The 20,801-nt window shown below is 42.7% G+C and overlaps 1 protein-coding gene across 3 annotated transcripts; it reads left to right on the forward strand.

Annotated features, from left to right (window-relative positions):
• The first annotated feature begins 3 nt into the window (after positions 1–3).
• Positions 4–16,834, forward strand: LOC115569937 (transmembrane protein 87A). 3 transcript variants are annotated; one of them, XM_030398182.1, is made up of 21 exons: positions 4–261; positions 2,262–2,334; positions 2,489–2,586; positions 2,929–3,048; positions 3,156–3,215; positions 3,722–3,787; positions 5,796–5,855; positions 6,160–6,301; positions 7,045–7,106; positions 7,242–7,425; positions 7,510–7,609; positions 7,714–7,807; positions 7,891–7,968; positions 9,709–9,817; positions 9,909–9,967; positions 10,294–10,397; positions 10,502–10,575; positions 11,100–11,161; positions 11,456–11,508; positions 11,609–11,639; positions 15,936–16,834. In XM_030398182.1, exons 1-21 carry the CDS (start codon positions 124–126, stop codon positions 15,975–15,977), a joined length of 1,809 nt encoding a protein of 602 aa, XP_030254042.1. In that variant the 5' UTR covers positions 4–123; the 3' UTR covers positions 15,978–16,834. The 3 variants fall into 3 exon arrangements, with proteins under 3 accessions (XP_030254042.1, XP_030254056.1, XP_030254047.1); XM_030398196.1 differs by lacking the exon at positions 7,891–7,968 and adding an exon at positions 8,539–8,607; XM_030398187.1 differs by having other exon boundaries at positions 6,163–6,301.
• Positions 16,835–20,801: the final 3,967 nt, after the last annotated feature.

Genomic DNA, 20,801 nt, shown 5'->3' on the forward strand with positions numbered 1-20,801 from the left:
CCGACGCTCCCTGAAGGCATCATTGCTCCCCTGTAACGTCAGCCGGAAGCAGGAAGTGACCAGCTTGTTGTGAGTTGTCGCGGATGCTCTGCAGTTGCTGGTTTCTTCTTCCACCTGGCTCTAATGGCGAGCACAGCGGGTCCGAGTCGGACCGGTTCGGGACTCTGGTCCTCGGCGCTGCTCCTGCTGGTGCTGATGGGGCTGAGTGGGCCGGTCAGGGCCGTGTCTGAACCGGGAAAATGGATCCTGAACGTGGATAATGTGAGTTTCCTGATTGTAGCAGTTAGCTGACAGATTAGATCTCGTGTTTAAGTGTTAGCTGGCAGTTTCACTTGTTAAACAGGTCAGACCGGAAGCTGAACGAGGTCTGTATGGTTCTGCTGAGGTTCTGGGTCTGACTCACTGCGGCTGGTCGCCCACCGAGCCGCTTCAGAAACATGTAAACAACGTTAGCTAGCTAAATGACAAACAGCTCAGTCACATGAGATCGTTGTTGAATGTGTTGAGTTGTTCATCACCTCATGATGATGATGATGATGATGATGATGATGATGATGATGCTTAATGGACAGCTAACCTGGGAACACCTGATCTGTTTTGTTCTGTAGCTAAATATACTTTTTTATTTAGAAGTAACACAGCTGTTTCATGTCTCATATTTATATTCATGACAAATTAATTCTGAATGTTTGTCATCATCCCCATGAAAAGATTTGTCCATTAAAGGTGCAGTAAGTATGTTAGAGCCAGCAGGGGGCAGCATATCACCACAGTCAACACAATTACTGCTAATTAGCAGATGTTAGCTAGTTAGCACAGTTATCCTAAAACACTGGGGGAGTGGTGGCTACCCTAAGCTCCACTGCTAGCTGGCTAGCATGCTAGCTTCAGTAAATATCCCAGTAGTATAAAACATGGAGATTTAAAAAATCAAAGCTATAATTCCTTCATATTCTTTAGTTGATAACTTCATTGACAGAATGTTATTATTATTGTTATTATTATTATTATTATTATTATTATATTTATCTTCTCTCCTCAGTCACAACATTGAAATCTAATTAAACAAAAGGATTTTAAAATGCCTCATCGAGCTCTGGAGAGCTAGAATGGACATTTACCTATTTATTTAGTTTTAACTAAACTAACTATTAGTCAGTTAATTGAGAAAGTAGCTGCCAAATTTATCAATTATTACAAAATTAAACATTTGGATTGTAGTCTGAATTATGAGAGACATTAACAGAAGTTGTATGTGGTGGTTGTTGTGTGGGTGAGCTTGAATTATCAACAGAAAGTTGTTTCTTTTTTATGTCGACTTTTAATGTCACCCTCCGATACAGACACTCTTTAGGGGCTTTGCACTGATGTGTCTTGTTACCTATCAGCCAAAACATAAAGAGATAATCATATACGTGATAAGATATAATTGTCTGTCATCTTCTAGATTTGCAGTCGGGAAATTCAGATGGAGGGTGAAAGTGAAAAGATGTCTGTGTGACGTGTTCTACTGGAAAAACTCTGATTGACTTTTGCGACACGCCCACGCACAGAGAGCGCGATGGCGGCTTCAGAGCCACGTTGACCTTTTTTGTTTAATCTACAGAGAACGTGCAGGCTTATTTCCCCATCGCAGGGCGACTGGTTGAAGTGGTTCAGATTTCTTGTTCCTGTGGTCGAACACAGGAAGCTCGGCTCTGTTTGTCTTCTCTGACTCGCTCCTCTCGGGCGTGTTCGTGTCAATAAACTCCATTAAATCCCACAAAGCAGAGATTTTATGAGGGAGGCGCCGCTCGTCATCAGCAAACACTTCTGATGTGTTCTGAAGTGTTTACTGTTCTGGACCGAACATTTGAAGATAGGAGATCACTGAATTTATTAGTGTTCAGCTTCCTGCAACAATCCCTGCAACTCTTCATTTAAATAACAACTTGTACATGTTGTTCATGTTCCATTTTGTAATAATGCTTCTTGACTTTTTATCTTTCTTGAATTTGTTGTGACCTGATTCTGATTCTTCAGCTTCCATCAGGCTTTAATATTGATTTAGTTTAGAATCTGGACAAAAGCGCTCAAAGGACATAAAATAAATCTGTGAAAATGTTGAAAAATGAAGCATGAAGGTTAAAATAAACATTGCGTCATCGAACAGAATTAGATTTTCTTCAGCTCGGCCTCTCAGCTGTCACAAAGCAATGTGAGCATCCACAAGTTTTTATTTTCACATTGTTTACATGTTTTTGTTTCTTTGTTTGTTTCAGGAAATCCTGAAGAAGCAGAACTATTTCTACTTCGCCAAAACTTTATTCAACAGCAGCTCCATCCACCTCAAAGGTGAGTCAACACTCCGCACGACGCCGACGCCGTTCCGCTGCCGTTTCACACCTGACAGGGTAGTTAACCTGTGTGTGTGTGTGTGTGTGTGTGTGTGTGTGTGTGTGTGTGTGTGTGTGTGTGTGCGTGTGTGTGTGTGTGTGTGCTCTCTCAGTGGTTTCAGAAACCTGTAACGCCTCGGCTCCGGTCCGGCTCAACGTGTCCTGGTATCTGAGGAACTCGCACTGCTACGACGAAGTCTTCGGCCTCGATGTGAGACAAACTCTTTTCCTCTCGCCTCAGTTCTCTAACCGCTCAGATCCTCGACCCAAACGCTCTCCGGGTCAGTCGGTGTCTTTGGGTTCTGGATTTGAGGACGGCAGTTGGTTATTTTATAAACCAAACGATGAATTGATTCATGAATAAAGTTGTGTGCAGATTCACTGTTTATAAAAACAGTCACATCCTGCAGTGTTTAATGCAGCGAACATCAATCGTTGATATCTAAGGAAATGTACTGTTTCCTTATTATTGATCTGACATCACAGGATCACTTTAAATAAATATAATAATAAACATCTCCTTTGTACGCCTCTTCCTCATGTTCCTCCTCAGGCGTTGAGGGCTGCGAGCTACTTCGGGTCGACGGAGGTCCGACCAGGAGGAGGAAATGGATACTACGTCTTCCACCAATATACTGCCATCAGCTGCCAGCCACAACTGAGCCCAAACACGGTGATTCTCACACACACACACACACACACACACACACACACAGTACAAACACATGAGTGATAAAGTGACTGTATGTTTAAAGTGGGTGCGTTTGTTTTATGTCACAGTTCGGACTGGATGTTCTGAAAGACACCAACAAACGGCTGACAGAAATGCCGCAGCAGGAGGTGAGAAACGACTTCCTGTTATACAGCTCAGACGGACCAATCACAGGTCATGTTGTTCCCCGTGTCGCACCGACAAGTCGCCGTATTTAAACACTCATAACTGCTGCAGCTTCACCTGAAGAGTCCTCACAGGTGAAATCTAGTAGATCCAGACGGAGTTAAACCTCCAGACTGCAGATGTCGTTTCAGCCCCTCAGACCTGTTTTCTGATCCCGACGAGGATCCGCTTCTTTTGTTTATTAGATTCTGGTTCGTCAGGTTCGACCACATTCTGCTGCTCAGATGAAAACGGGTCATGAACACTTTGAACACTGAAGAATCTCTGTGCAAACTTTAGATCTCTTCTCATCACAGCAGCCGTGTTCAGGGAAATAACCACAGTATTGATTATGTGAATAAAGACGTAGTTTGTTTGTAGTTGTTGTTATTGTTAACCGTCTTTTAAGAATGTTTTTATTCATCATCTGTTTGTTGAAAATGTTTTAAATTGACTGTTTGTTTTTCAGCCGACGACAGCGAAGACACCAAGCCTGAGGAAGAGGAGGAGCGAGGTGGCGCCTCCCAAACCAAAGGTGTGACATCATCAGCTCACTCATACAGCAGAACATGAAGCAGAACATGAAGCAGAACATGAAGCAGAACATGAAACAGAACATGAAGCAGAACATGAAGCAGAACATGAAGCAGAACATGAAGCAGAACATGAAACAGAACATGAAACAGAACATGAAGCAGAACATGAACATGAAGCAGAACATGAAGCAGAACATGAAGCAGAACATGAAGTAGAACATGAAGCAGAACATGAAGCAGAACATGAAACAGAACATGAAGTAGAACATGAAGCAGAACATGAAGCAGAACATGAAACAGAACATGAAGCAGAACATGAAGCAGAACATGAAACAGAACATGAAACAGAACATGAAGCAGAACATGAACATGAAGCAGAACATGAAGCAGAACATGAAGCAGAACATGACGCAGAACATGAAGCAGAACATGAACATGAAGCAGAACATGAAGCAGAACATGAAGCAGAACATGAAGTAGAACATGAAGCAGAACATGAAACAGAACATGAAACAGAACATGAAGCAGAACATGAAGCAGAACATGAAACAGAACATGAAACAGAACATGAAGCAGAACATGAAGCAGAACATGAAACAGAACATGAAGTAGAACATGAAGCAGAACATGAAGCAGAACATGAAACAGAACATGAAGCAGAACATGAAGCAGAACATGAAACAGAACATGAAGCAGAACATGAAACAGAACATGAAGCAGAACATGAAGCAGAACATGACGCAGAACATGACGCAGAACATGAAGCAGAACATGAAGCAGAACATGAAACAGAACATGAAGCAGAACATGAAACAGAACATGAAGCAGAACATGAAACAGAACATGAAGCAGAACATGAAGCAGAACATGATACAGAACATGAAGCAGAACATGAAGCAGGACATGAAACAGAACATGACACAGAACATGAAACAGAACATGAAGCAGAACATGAACATGAAGCAGAACGTGAAGCAGAACATGAAGCAGAACATGAAGCAGAACATGAAACAGAACATGAAGCAGAACATGAAACAGAACATGAAGCAGAACATGAAACGGAACATGAAGCAGAACATGAAGCAGAACATGAAACAGAACATGACGCAGAACATGAAACAGAACATGAAGCAGAACATGAAACAGAACATGAAGCAGAACATGACGCAGAACATGAAACAGAACATGAAACAGAACATGAAGCAGAACATGAAACAGAACATGAAGCAGAACATGAAGCAGAACATGAACATGAAACAGAACATGAAGCAGAACATGAAACAGAACATGACGCAGAACATGAAGCAGAACATGAAACAGAACATGACGCAGAACATGAAACAGAACATGAAGCAGAACATGAAGCAGAACATGAAGCAGAACATGAAGCAGAACATGAACATGAAACAGACCATGAAACAGAACATGAAACAGAACATGAAGCAGAACATGAAACAGAACATGAAACAGAACATGAAGCAGAACATGAAGCAGAACATGAAACAGAACATGAAGCAGAACATCAAACAGACTAAATATGTTTATTTTGATCTTTAAATTTTTTTTACATTTTAATTATTTATATTTTTGATCAAATTGTCGAACACAAAACGCTCGTTAACTTTTAATCCAACAGCTGACGGACTGCGTTTTCTTTTCCAGTTTATGTTCTTTATATTATTTTCTTTGTCTTCGATGTCATTTTAAATGATCTCACTGATGATATCAATCAGTTTGATTGATTTACACATATGTTTAACTTTATACTGAGTCCTCTGACTATCAGATTATCAGATTTGACATTTTTTCAGTGCTTTTTGTTTTGTTTTTATAGTTTCTTTAAAGTAAAGAAACGTTTTATTTTTGCTCAGATGTAGCATCCAATCTGTGAAGTAACTAGTAACTCAAGTTATTGATTAGATATAGAGGAGTAAAAGTATAAAGTAGGAGAAACAGATCATGTTAAACGATGAAATGTTCTGACATGTTGTTCCGTCTGTGTTTCAGGCTGCTGTTCCAGTGAAGGACGGAGCTTCAGCAGAAACAAAAGACGCTGCAGCTAAAGAGGTCAGTCGGTCTGGATTAGATGAACAGGCTGAGAGAGACGAGGAGCTTGTGACCGGGAGGTTTGAATCCCGGGACATACAGGTCTGGATTATAGATATATGCTGAGGCAGCGGTTTCTCCTGCTCATCGATTCTAACTCGGTTCACCATGCAGCAGAACTTTCCTCACTTTTCTCTCCTTGTCCAGCTCGTCAGCAAAGTTTCAAACACCAAAATAAACTCCCTGAAATGTGACGTTGCATCAGAGTCACAGACGGTTACTTTAATAATTTAATATTCAAACTCTTGTTGTTGTTTTTTCTCAGAAGGCGGCTCATCCGTACTTCGACGCGGTGGCTGAGAGCTGGGAGGACGGACCCTACATGTTCATCCTGTACATCAGAGAAATCAAAGACAAGAGCCGAGCTAACGACCCGGCAAACCCGCCTCAGCCCTGGAGCCTGCAGCGTCAGTCACACACACACACACACACACACACACGAGCAGGACGCTGTTATGCACTTCCTGTTTAAACTTTAACCATTAAGAGTTTTCCCTGTTTACAATCAGCAGCTTCAGGCTGATCTTGTTGCACTAAAAGTGTTGAATTAAAACAGAAGACCAGACGCTGCATTCAGGATTTGTTGCTGGAGAGTAATTAAACACACATCTCGAAGATGGAAGGCATAAATGTAAAAAAAGGGCGAGTTACAGTTTAGTTAATCTTGGTTTAAAATAAGAAAATCTAGATTTAAATCAAGCAGAACAATTATAAAATGATCTCTGACCTCAGACTGTATGTTTCAACGTGTTTGAGTGAGTGAAGAGTGAGAGAGGGAAAGTTGATTCTTTGCACTTTCTCAAAATATGATTACTACGTTTTTTATAGGATGAAAGAAGACGGTAGACAAAAGATGATTAAACCAATTAAAGAACAGATTAAAGAACAAAAGAACACAGAACAAAAGAAAGAGCAGTCAGATAATAAAGTAGTTTGAGGAAAAGAAATTAAAAATATGTTTCCAAAAGTGATTTTTTTTCAGACTCCAAACCCTGTAAAAGCAAACTCATTAGAATATCGTTTGGACTTAACTAGATGGGTTTCTGGAACTGGTAAAAGGTTTCTGGATCAGCCCAGTTCTGATCCGGAGAATCTGCTCTGGACCTCCAGGTGCTGCAGTCGACCTGATGTTGTGTGTTTGTGTTTCCAGTGCAGGTCAGCATGAAGGGTCCTCACGACTACATATCAGCCACTGAATGGCCTCTGATGGTGGTAAGAACACACACCACACACACACACACACACACACACACGCACACACACACACACACACACACACACACACACACACGCACACACAGAGTAAACGATAGGAAACATTCTCTCCGTCTGTAATTCTGCCTCCAGTTCTACATGGTGATGTGCATCGTGTACGTGCTGCTGGCGGTTCTGTGGTTGGTTCTGTCCGCCTGTTACTGGAGGGATCTGCTCAGGATCCAGTTCTGGATCGGGGGGGTCATCTTCCTGGGCATGTTGGAGAAAGCCGTTTACTACGCCGAGTTCCAGAGCATCAGATACGACGGCTTGTCAGGTAGCTGAAGACACAGGTGTGATTCTGCTGCTCCGGTTGAGATGAAGGTCGGATGATAACCAGTTGTAATGAATCCTCCTGCAGTCCAGGGGGCGGTGGTGTTCGCTGAGGTGCTCTCTGCCGTGAAGAGGACTCTGGCCCGGGTGCTGGTGATCATCGCCAGTCTGGGATACGGCATCGTCAAGTAAGTCCTCTGCTCCTCGTGGCTCTGCAGGCGGTTTTACACAAACCGTGTCGATGGCAATAATTTAGTTGTAATTATTCCGTGTGTGTGTGTCCGTCCGTCAGGCCCAGACTCGGTGCGCTGCTCCACAGAGTTGTTGGTGTCGGTCTGCTGTACTTGATCTTCTCCATCGTCGAGGGGATATTACGAGTCAACGCTGTAAGTCACACACACACACGATGTGTATCTTTGAGTGTGTGTCTGCATGTGTGTGTGTGTGTCTAACCTGTCTCTCTCTCCAGGATCGAGGCGACAACACCAGCAGTAGACTTTTGTGTGACATAGTTCTGGCCTTCACTGACTCCTGTGTTGTCTGGTGGATATCCTTTAACATGTACACACACACACACACACACACACACACACACACACACACACACACACACACACACACAAAAACATCAGCAGAAATCTGACCAGTAGCAGAAGATAAAAAGTGGCCAGTTTCGTTTTTCAGCTTCTTTCTTCGGTTGACGTGATGCTGCCTGTCTGTATCTAGGACCTGTTTCTGTTGTGTTGTGTTGTGTTGTGTTGTGTTGTGTTGTGTCAGTCTGTGTTTGTTGGTACTGAGGAGTTTCACCACATCAGACTAACTAAACTCCACCCACCTGGTGCACCCAGCTGTAGAAAACAAACGCCTCAGTGTCACCTGTAGCTGCTGATGACTGAGTGTTACGCTGTGTCAGCATTTCTGTTCTTCTCTCCTTCTTTCACACCCTCTGGTTTCCTCCCCACACTTCTTCTTCTTCTTCTTCTTCTTCTTCTTCTTCTTCTTCTTCTTCTTCTTCTTTGTCCTCTCTATCGTGTCCTTCACCCTCCTCCCTCCCACATCCCTCTTCTGTCTGTCTTTTACCTTTTTCTTCTTCTGTTATCCTTTTCTTTGTCTCTAGGCTGAAGATGATGTAGTTCTCCTGGCTGCTATTCCTCTGGCTGTGCTCGACTCTACCCTCTGCTGGTGGATATCCGCTACTGCACCTCTCCCCCTTTTTAGTGCTGCAGAAATTTAGTTTTTTCTCTCTCACTTTTTCTCTTTTTCTGCTTTGTTCGTCCGTACATGTAGTCAGCGTCTTATAAAAATCCCGCAGTGTGTGAATAGTGTAATTAGGGATGCACAATACCGACAACCTGAAGGTACGACAGACGACGACGTCATGAGCAAAAATACGTACTAATACCTTTTAAAATAACGCTGGAAAAAGGTTAAGAATCACATCAAACAGAAAAAGTCACTGGACACGTACCAGAAAGTTTAAAAAAATTATGGTTGATATGTTTTTTGGTTTGTTTTTGTTTTTTAAATAGCTTTGGTGCCGTCAGTATTATCGAATGCAGATATCGTATAACTTTGTGTACATTTGAAACACTCGCTACTGAAAAAGTTACAAAGAATCAATGAAGAAACGTGTTCTTCTTCTTCTACTTCTTCTTCTTCTACCTCCTCTTCATGTGTATAGTTAGATCGCAGTCCGTCTTTAAAGGCGTCTGCTGCCACCTACTGTTTGAGAGTGAAGATGTTGCTCGTCTTAATCAACGAAAAAACTCAAAACCCGCTGAAAACTGAATCAGCAGAGCTCCTGTGTGAGTTAACAGTTTGAGTCCAGCGTGAAGAACACAAACAGGTCTTATTAAAACTTGTGTTGGATCCATAAAAACGCAGCTCGGAGGGAACGAAAGGGAAAAAAGCTAAAAATATTTCTCACCATGATCTTTGTGCTTTGCGATATCGTGCATCCCTAATTTTAAAATAGATCTGATTGATCTCGTTCACCTCGAATGTGTCAGTTCAGCAAACAGTGTTTTCTTCAGGCTGCTGTTGGTGTTTGTGTGATCTGAACCAAACATCCAGACTGAGAACATCTGAAATGATCCGTCTTGGATCGGTCGCACCTGTTGTGCAAACACAAACCCGTGTGTGACAGTAAATATGTGATCTTTGTTTTGGCTTCGTTGAGCGTAAATCAGTCAGGATCAGATACATTGATCTTAAACTGGAGGTGAAAGTCCTGATGAGTGTTTCCAGTGTTTCCTCTTCGTTGTTGTTTCCTTGACCGTGTCGTCACATCTTCGTGAGTCTGGCTCAGACGATGAAGCTGCTGAGGCTGAGGAGGAACGTGGTGAAGCTCTCGCTCTACAGACACTTCACCAACACGCTCATCTTCGCCGTCATAGGTACGAAAAAAAAGAAGTACCGCTTGTTATTAACGCTTTAGCTTGAGGCACATTTCAAGTCATTAAATCTTCGTACGTGTTTTTATTTCAGCGTCGGTCATCTTCATAATTTGGACCACCAAGACCTTCAAGATGTCCAAATGTCAGTCTGTGAGTACTGGAGATTTTGGATGATATAATTGTATTTCTTTTTGTTTTATTGATTAAGTGTTATTTTTATGATCTGCCCATAATACTTGTGTAGTGGAAAAAGGGAGTTTAATCAGCTTTGGTCAGGATGAAACACAGAGTTCAGCCGCGTGACTCCGCTCGACTTCTACATTTTTAACTGAGTGTTCTGCTTTATTCTCTGAATCCTGTCAGGAACACTTTCAGCCCCGCGGAGGACGACTTTCATCCTCTTCCTGTAAATGAAGATGTTTGAGTGCTTCTGAAGTGTTTTCATTAAGACTGTCTCTGTGTCGGTGCGTCTGCAGGACTGGAGGGAGCTGTGGATAGATGATGCGTTCTGGCGCTTCTTGTTCTCCATCATCCTATTGGTCATCATGTTCCTATGGCGACCGTCAGCCAATAACCAGAGGTAAGGGAGGTGGGGGGGGGATGTCATGTCAGGGTTGTTTTCTTTGACAGTTTGTCTCTTTGTAACTGTAACATAAATGCAGTTTATCTCTCTGTCTTTGTCAGATACGCCTTCAGTCCTCTGTTGGATGAAGAGAGCGAGGAGGAGGAGAAGGAGCCGATGATGAACGAGGCTTTCGGTCAGAAACCTTCACTCCCTCCCTCTCCTCTTTCTACTTGTTGCCTTCATCCTTCCCTTCCTGTCTCACCTCTCTATCGTCCTCACAGCCTCCTATTTATTTATCTCTTTATCTAACTTCTCAGTGAGTTATTAAGCTGTGTTGTAAGTTGGTTAGTTAGTTAGTTAGAGACACTCTTCACCACCGCTGGCTCATTTCTAACAGCAGCCAGTTGTTGAAATATTGAGTGGATCATAAATTAAACATTAAAACTTTGCTTCCTTCATCTGTTGAAAATGCCACTTAGTGTAAGAAGGATTCTTACCTGCAACATACATTATTCAGTTATTTCTGCGTGTGTTTGTACTTTTATTCTGACGCGTTTAGACTAAAAGATATTAAATCAGGTTGCAACAGGAGAAGGCAGCGTAGCGTTTTGAAGCGCTGTGCAGAGTCGACCTACATTTTCAGCTTTCGGTGAAATATGCATCGAGATGTATGTATGACGTCATCACATGCATGTGTTTCGTCTCGTGTGTCTCCAGAGGGGATGAAAATGAGGGGCATGAAAAATGAGACCAACGGTTCAGTGAAAGCCAACAAAGTGGTGAGTGATGATGAAATGTTCTCACTTCAGCTGTCAGACAAATAAAAACCAAACGTGTTTTCATGTTGCTCTTAGAAAACTATCGTGATGACGTGTTATTTATCAGCTGTAGTTCCGCTAAAGTCCACTGACACCTCGAAAAAGGGAATATCCCACTTATGACATGGAAAAAAGAAAAGGAAACATTAAGACCATTAAAACGATTCAGTAATGTTTTTAAACTTGTGGAAATACTAGAAAGATTAAATGATATAAATATGATCTCATCTAAACTCAGCTGTGTTGATTTCCCAGGATGAGGATCTGAAATGGGTCGAGGAGAACATCCCGTCATCGATGGCAGACGTGTAAGTCGTCACGTCGTCGCTGACTGTCACGTATCAGAACTGATCACAAATCAATATTATTTAAAATGTGATGCTGAAACTCTTCTTTTCCTCCCTGCAGCGCCCTGCCGCCCCTGCTGGACTCTGATGAGGTGAGTCGTTTCGATCTCCTCGCTTCATCACTAAAGTATTATGTAATCGATACAGACAGTAAAATGAGATTAAACTTCTCAGATCCTCGTTCAGAATTTAGATTATTTCAGGCTCGAGTAGAATTGCAGCACCCGAGAAAAAGAGATCAATGTCAATTAGACAGAGACGTGTTTCTTATTCTTATGAGACCTTTTTTCTTGACTGATATTAATCTCATTTAAACTAAAAGAAAACTACCAGACGTAGAGTTCCTACAGTCGTTTTAACCTTTTGATTTCAAGGGTGGCAAGATGCTTGAATTAGAATTAAGAAACAAGTGACACTTATAAGAAAATCTGTTCCTGCTCGTTAGCTACGAGAGAACAGGAGGGTTTTCTTGATATAGCAGCATGATTTTAATTACAACAGCCAGTTAAAAAAATGTCTTCAGAGAGCAGAAGGTGTAATTTACAACCTGCAGATCGACTCGTACACCGAACGTACAGAGCTGTACGAACCGTTAACACATGAGAACTCGTGTTAAACCTCAATATTTGGCACGTTTGAAAGTTAAAAACGCAGAATCTCTTCACACAGGATTTCTATGTGTCTGCTGGAGACACACACACACACACACACACACACACACACACACACACACACACACGTTTATCACATCTGTAGTTCTGACTCTGATCAGCAGAGGGCGGCAGATAATCTGCAGAGAGCAGCTGTTGCCACGGTTACATCACACAGTTGTTTATCCTCTTCTCTGTTGTCATGGCGAGCAGAACAATGTGACAGTGACGTGTGTGAGTGTGTGTGTGTGTGTGTGTGTGCAGCCACTAATGGCGATCATTAATAAACAGAGAAATAAACAAATATAATAAAGCTCTGATTATTTATCTGACGTTAAACACGAGGAGCTGTTTCATCAGACATTATGCGTTTATTATTCATCATAATCGTCTCGTTCATCACGTTGTTGTTGTTTCTCTGGACCAGTTTTTGTAACGGTCATCAACATTTTGCAGATTATTTACTGTTTGATCTCCAGGCTGAAGCTTTTAAAGTGACCCAGCAATCAACAAAGTGCCTCTTATGTAAAAATCAATTTCTTATGTAAGCTGCTGTATGCACACTGAGAGATATTAAAATCCATAGGAAATATTAAGTATTCGCTCAAGGAAGGAAGGAAGGAAGGAAGGAAGGGAAGGAAGGAAGGTGTTTTGATTGGCTGTGATTAACATGCTGCTTCCTTCAGGTGAACTCGTGGTAATTAAAGTTAATTTGTCTGTCACATCGATGGCTTCATGTTTTAAACTGCGGGCTGTTTGGAGCGAATACTAACAATGTAATGAATCTGCCTTATTAGAGGAGGAAATTAAGGGGAATTAATAGCTTTAACTCCTCACTGTTCACGTCCTCACGGCGGGTTATGTAACAGCCTCGTTGTTATTTAGGAGGCAAATCGTGCAGAAATGTTAACCTGCCAATTATCCTGATTATGACAACTTATGTAATCCTCGTCCATGTGCCCTATGTGTTGTATTGCGAGCTGAAAGTAGATCGACTCTGTTTTTTTGATTCGTTGAACTTTAGATGCACTCCACTCTCACACATGGCCTCTCTGCACCGGCTCTGTGCAGTTGGGAATAGAAAAGACCCGAACAGAACATCTCTCAGTACTTTCTGACTTTCCCTGCCCTGTCTGCACTCTCTCTTCACAGCGGGTGGTTCAGTAATTTCCACCAAAACAGCCGGACATCGTAGATTTTACAGCCCAGTCTCCTGGCTCTAATGTTAACGGAACGTTTCCGCAAACCACAGATACGTCCAAGGTCGACTTGGTGGCGTATCACGTTCACATTAGATGATTATTAGCTGCCTTTCACACGGGGAGGTGGAGGTGATGGTGTTATTACAAATCAAGAAGGAAGCCAAACACACGACAGGAGTTGGAGTCAAATCACTGGATATTTTTTTTAAGGACATCTGGAAACATTTCCAGCCAAAACCGGCTGTTATTCACATGAAGTCAGATCGTCTTCTGGCACTCATCTGTTGGTGGTTTTCATCCGTCATGTCTGGAACAAAAAGAATATTCTTAACAACGTCGGCCTCGTCACTGAGAGGAGGACAGGAGAGAAGAGGGGATGGGGGAAGTCACAAACTTGAGAGGATACATGCATGAAACCGTCTGAGGACAGTAAACAGTCGTCCTCTCCGTCTGGACCAATCAGGACCAGCCATGTCGCGTCGTCATGACAGTAACAAGGCGATCAAAACGATATTTGAGGCCAAGTCGTGATGTACCAAGTAGTTTGTGATGAGACAGAAATAGGAAATTCAAACTAAATGCACGTAAAGTAGCAACATAAACAAAATGTTCAGTGTGAACTTATCTGTGGCTTTTACAGAAATACTCTTGGCTGATATTTATTCTGGCAGGCGCGTTGAGTTTTTAGCAACTGCAAACTCAAACGGGAGGAAACAGTGCGTCTGTGGAGGAGTATGGACTGAAAAGCATGTCGGTTTGTACTTGGACTACGAAACAAGACCACCGATTCTTCTCAGAGATTTTTTTTGGGCCGAGAGGAATAAAAACAACAAAAAAACAAACGTTTAATTTTCTCTGGGAAATTCAAAGAAGTGTGGTTACAATAAACATGATGGACTGAGACCAGGATCAGTTGATATAAAAAAATCCTGATTTAAAAAAAGGAATTAGTGTCAGGTTCGTCTTTAAGGACGTGATGTAGTGCTGCAGGAACCGGTCCAAACACTTCCAGCTCCCACGTCTCAAAGTCAATGGGTCTTCTGATGCCTGAAACGAGCTCTGTGGTTAACACAAGCTTTTTTTCTTCTGTGACATAAAATCTGACAGCGTTCACATTTTAAAAAGGCGGCTGGCTTTTTGTCGAGGCGACCAGGACAATGCCAACTCCCAGTCTGGTCTGCAGAGGAGATCAGTGCTTTTCCTCCTGCTGCACTGTTTGAGCCAGACATGTTATTACATATCCAGAAAAGAAAGTGCGTCTCGACATTTTAAAATGGTGCAGCTGTCTCTTGTAGCCGCCCATCACCTGACATGTTCCTCCATCAACCCGCCTGCGATGCTGAATTAGTATCGACCCCAAAGAAGCCGAGCTAGCTTCTCCTACTGACCGGGCTTCTTGTTAAAACTGGACAAATTGGCTTCTTCATGTCAACCGTGATCTCTTCCGGCACTCGACTGTTTGTGGGTTTTCATCCGTCATGTCTGCAACAAAAGGAATCATGTTAACAATGTCGGCCGCCTCGCTGCGAGGAGGAGAAGAGAAGCTGGAGGGGATGAAGAGTCAGAAATACTGAGACGATACATGCGTGAGACCGTCCTCCTCTCCGTCTGAGCCAATCAGGAACAGCAATGTCACCTGATTCTGACTGTAGACGGAGAAAACATGAACATAGGAACATGAGGTCGGACAGAACATGCTTTTTTTTTTTTTACTTGTTACAAACTGTTCCAGGATCTGTCTCCTCCACGTCTCTCAATAATCGTCTTCGTTAGCGGCTGTGGAACAGGACATGAGACGTGAGACGGGGCGCCACAGTGCATTCGTTTCTCTCCTAAGATGTCCTCAGAAATATATTTCAGTGAACAGTTTCTGTAACATAAGTGTGTGAAACCAAACAGGCTGCAGTGTTTGAGGGGCAGACGGGCCGTGACACTGAGGCAGAAGTTCAGCTTCCTCTCACGACAGGATTTTCAATATTGATCATTTTATTGACGTGAAGGCGCCTCTAAACCGATTCCCCTCGCAAAACAGATTACAGATAATTCAGGGATAGTTGTATCGTCCCTTTAAACATTTTAACTCCTGAACTTTCGGCCAGTTTAGTCTTTAAATTGTGTCTTTTGTTGCTCAGACTGACATTAAGGGGGCAGAATACTCTGTCAGGATTGTGATCAATTCAGGAGATCACAGTTTTTGTCCTCCTCTTCTGTTTTCAAACCTCATCGACAAGCACATCTGACAAACCAGTAGAGAAGCACAACCAACAACACGTCTCCACTGACTGGAAAATTATATTCTATCACATATATTGTAAATAATGCATCTTGAGTCGTAGTTAGCAGTCTGGAGGGTGAGAAAATATTGTGTTTGAAAGGTGGAAAATGAAAAATCCATTCGCAATTTCAAATCCGGCTGAAGCTTATCGTGACGGTGCTTACAAACATCAGAACCAACTAATATCCAATCTCAACATCTCAACTTTTAGTCAACAATTTTATAAGAAACTCAGTGTGACGACGTGTTTTCTTCTTGTAGGAAACGATGACGACCAAGTTTGAGATGTCCAAGATGGAGTGAAGCCGCGGAGGAAGGACGGACGAGTGGAGGCGGCGCGGCGGAGGAAGAGGAGGAGGAGGAAACGTACGGATGAATAAAACAGATTAATATCAGTTTAAGAAAGGTGGAGTGAAAGAGACGGACGACTGATTTAAATGCACAGGTGAGGAGGGAGCGACGGACTGATGGATGAACGAGGGAACGTGGAGAAGAACGAGTGTCGGTTTGTGATTCAATCCCTGAATTTATGAGCTTCGTAAGCCTGGACTGTACATACACTGGGAGGAATATCGATCACAGCGGCACACAGAGCCTTTTTATTTTTATTGCCTGTTTGTATTTATATTTCTATATATTTACAGTATATTTTGACAAATTCGATGTCGATGAGGTTTCTCTGCTACAGAGCGGCTCGTTTAGCCTTTTCACCGTTTACATGTGGAGGTGTGATTTCAGACAGTTTGTGTTTCAGCTCTTTCTGTCGCTGTCTCGTTTTTTTTTTTCCTACATCGGCTGATAAACTACGAACCTGCCGACTGAGCGGGTTTCATTTGGATCCTTTCGACCTGTAAAGACCAAAGTTGTGACTCTGAAAGATAAAATCATGGATGTGGAGACAAACTGAAATGAAATATTTCTCATTGTTTCGTTCTGCAGCTGTGAGTTTTGTTGTTGAACGTAGTTTTGTCTCGTTCCAGCTTTGAATCATTAAAACTGTTCTCACGCAGATGATTTTACACAGACTGTGTATGTTTTAATTGAACTTGATTGTTTTACTGTCTGTTTGTGTGTGTAAAGGATCATTGCAGTGTTTTTCTGCAAGATAAAAAACAACACTTTTGCTTTATCTGATGATTAAAGTCAGTTGTGACTCAGAACGTCTTTGCTGGGATTGTTTGTGGATGAAACGTGTGTTTGACTTGCTGACAACCTTCTTTTGTCAATCAGAGCTGCAGCGATTAGTTGATTAATGGATCAGTCGATCGACGGAGAATTAGCTGCCAACTATTTTATTAATCGATTAATGGTTTCAGTCATGTTTCAGTCAAACATCTGCTAGTTCCAGCGTCTTCAGTGTGAAGATTTGCCGCTTTTCTTTGTCATTTATGACAGTAAATGAAGCGTCTTTGTGTTCTTTTGGACAAAAGAAGCAATTTGAAGACGTCAGTTTGGACTCTGGGAAATAGTTTTTAGACTGAAGGATTAATCATGACACTAATCATTAGTCTGCAGCCACACTGTCCACACACAGCTGAAGGTAGTTATCAGTGCAGCGCTGTGTGAAGCGATAAGTTGTGATCGCTGGGACAGAGTGATTATTGCAGCGTCGGAGTGTTTGAAGCGTGTGGTGATGGGAGACGGGCTGGTACAATCATTTACATCCTCTGTGACGATGACGTGTGTGTGTGTGTGTGTGTGGTCTCCTCAGTAAACACACACAGCATCCCTCTGGTGCGTGACGCAGGTATCACTGTAGTGTAATAAAACAGGCTTACGACCCGGAAACATGGAGCCGGCCGACACCAGGCTGATATTGATTGTCTGCTGCTGATTGAGACTGATGAGCTGATCGCTGTGGCAGCTTGGAAAAGTAAAACACTCTACTCTGCTGTTCACAGTATGTGTAACAAACTGAACCGAAGCCCTGATCCGGGTCGGGTACTGACCGCTGTCACTGGCTCGCTACTCAGCGCCAGAAAGAAACGATGCTTAAAAGATCCTAAAGGAGATCGATAGAGACACAATTATTGATATCTGATAACTCCAGATTGTGAACAACATATCCTTGTTGAAATCAGCAGGAGCAGAGCTAGTTAGCTGTTAGCTGTTAGCTGTTAGCTGTTAGCAGCTGAAGGACTGAGAGTTCACTTCAGGATGGCTAATATTGATTTTTAGAACAGTTCTGGTTTGGAAGCTGGTGAAGAAGTTCTTGCTTGAATCTTAAAATAGGAACGTTGACAAACAAAACCACAGAACAGGAACATCCATGCACAAGTATGTGTCGTCCCCGTACGCAGAAACAACACACACATTAAACACTATCAGTATCGTTTCACACACACTGACTCTCTGACATTACCTCCGTCTTCGCCTCATGTGTCTGCACAGCCAGCAGCCAGCTGTGTGTGAACATATAGACTACCCTGCATGTGTGTGAGCGTGGACAATGACTTGTCTGAATGGACTAAACACTCCATACATCATCCAGAGGAGCCGCAGGGAGAAGTCCTCTCTGGCTCTGTGCTGTCTGCTCGCTCGTATCAGGAACATCACAGTAAATGTGAGCGTTTTTTTTTTTTTAAAGCTGTTTTCAGTTTCTGCAGAGTTTGAGACTGAAATTATGGATGTTGTGATAAAGATTTTTCTCCTGCGATCTTGATCTGAGAGAATATCTGCAGGTACGAGTCAGGATTTATGTTTTCTTACATAATCCAGAGCGACATCGGACAGTAAAGCTACTTCTGTTTAGCTCAGTTCTTATTTGCCTGTGCAGGAGCAGCGAGCCGGTACAGCCGGTCCACGAACTGCAAGTGTTTGAGCTGATAAGAGTTTTTTACTCGTTACAGCAGAATTTCTGCCTCCGTGTGACAGAGCAGCGAACTCTGTTTGTTTATGGGGCTGTTAGAGTCAGATGAAGACAAATGAAACATCTGTTCCTTCTCCAATCTGACACCAGTCGTTTAGAGTGATTACACTTCTTTAAAAGCCTTTTGTATTCTCGCTGTTTGTCAATCGGAAAGACTAAGAGTTGATTTTGTATCATCGGTGGAGAGAAGCTCTTTCTCTCTGTTTGTTGTCGCCCAAAAAAAGAATGATGATGTGAAGATTTGTGTGTTTGGTTTGTAAATTAAATCAAAGCTTATTAATAAAAAAATATCATAAAAATACCATCTGTGTTCTGCTGGTGTTTGTTCTTTTTCTTCTGGGAATAAACAGAAAAAACTGAAAATAGAGACTCAACAAACTCTGAGTTGACTAAACCTGAGACGGGAAACTAAGACTGAATGAAAAATAACCGTCATCGATGAAGCTCGGAGGATGATTCACCGCGGCAACGTCCAGAAAAGAGCAGCGCCTCCATTTCAAGCAAGAGGAGCTGGAAATATAGACGTGTGTAAACGAAGACTCATGACATTATCTTAAAAAACAGGAGAGGAGGAAGTCAAGAAGTTTAAAACTTGAAATGAAAATGAAGGCCGAGGTCGAAGCTGATTCACGTTGTTGGAACATGAACGTGTTGATGACAGGTGTCATGGCGAGATGGTCTTCAGTCGTCATTATGATGTAACTGGTGTACAATCGTCTGAAACTTGCGTCACCTTAGAATGAAGCTTGTATATCTACAGAGGCGGGTTCTCTTCAGGGACGTGATATAAAATCTGGACACAGCGTTCCTTCATACGAAGGCTGCTCTAGAGACTTCCGCGGTCGGGCTGGCTAACATCGATGTAGCGTCCAGCTAACTCGAATGGAGATAAAAAATAATTTAATCGTGAGGTTCTTCTAGAGTTTTTAAATGTTTTTGGACCGAATGGCTCAAAGTGTGACGCTCAACAGAAACAGATGCTTCTAGGAAAAATACTTTGGACCTTTAATTTGAAAACATCATGAAAAAGTGTGTACTGCCCTTTATAACACACACCTTCCTGTTTACCAATTTGGAGTTTTTATACCTCATTTATAAAATCATCTGCATGTTGTGCCTTCTATCTGCTCTAATATCGTGCAGTGTAATGACCGTCGCAGCCTCTAGGGGACACTAGCAGGGGTTGTGGATGGGCTACACATGCAGGATGAAGCAGCTAGTGTTAATTCTCTTTCTCTCTCACGATCCTAACGTCGTCAGTGTCCTTAAAATGTCTTTAAACTTGACCCCGAATCCTCCATCTGCAGCTAATTTGATCTAATGATAGCAGCTGTAGCCTCAATGTCAGCCGGAGTCACTGACGGTATTTTACTGAACTCCTCATGTATTCAAATCTGCTGATGCGATCCAACCGTAAAGACAGAAGCTGGGTATGTCAGCCCATACATGGAGGAGTATGGTCTATATTTAGCAGCTGGTGTAATAATCCTGACATGTAATCCATCTGTTCTGCCTCTTTCCATGTCTTTGACCTTAAGTTTAACCCAATTAAAGACAAATCTGAAGACGACTGTAACAACTCAGACATGATCATTATCCCGACATATTCTCCATCTGCTGTTCGAAGCTGTTTCCACGGCGGTGAGGAGGAGGTGGGGGAGGAGGAGGAGGAGGAGGAGGTGGGGGAGGGGGAGGAGGAGGAGGAGGTGGGGGAGGGGGAGGAGGAGGAGGAGGAGGAGGAGGTGGGGGAGGAGGAGGCTCAGATTCCATCGCTGTACATTTACTCTCCAACACATCATCAAGACTGACGTGATTATTACCCCGCTTTGTCCATTAAAACATCTTTAAACCACAAAGCATCAGCTCTCCTGAGGTTGTTCCAGTGTGTGTGTGTGTGTGTGTGTGTGTGTGTGTGTGTGTGTGTGTGTGTGTGTGTGTGTGTGTGTAGCTACTGTACTCTGGCATTACGGCTGTAATAACATAATCCCACAGATTTGGCCTGACAGCAAGACAGTATGCTGCCGATTTCAACTGACAGTAGGGAATTATCGTCACCACGCACTTTGCAGACGGCTAGACATGTGTTATTATTCCTGCTGCGAGGCCCAACGTGTGGCCCGCCGGCCCCTCGGAGGGACGCTGACAGCAGCAGTTTGAGAGCGAAGTTTAGATCGACGTGGGCGGAGACGGCTATCGAAAATCGCTTCTTATATATTTATAAATCCTGTTTTAGCACATTAGATAGAAAGAAGAAACTA

The sequence above is a fragment of the Sparus aurata genome, chromosome 2, assembly GCF_900880675.1.
Source record: "Sparus aurata chromosome 2, fSpaAur1.1, whole genome shotgun sequence".
Taxonomy (NCBI): Eukaryota; Metazoa; Chordata; class Actinopteri; order Spariformes; family Sparidae; genus Sparus; species Sparus aurata.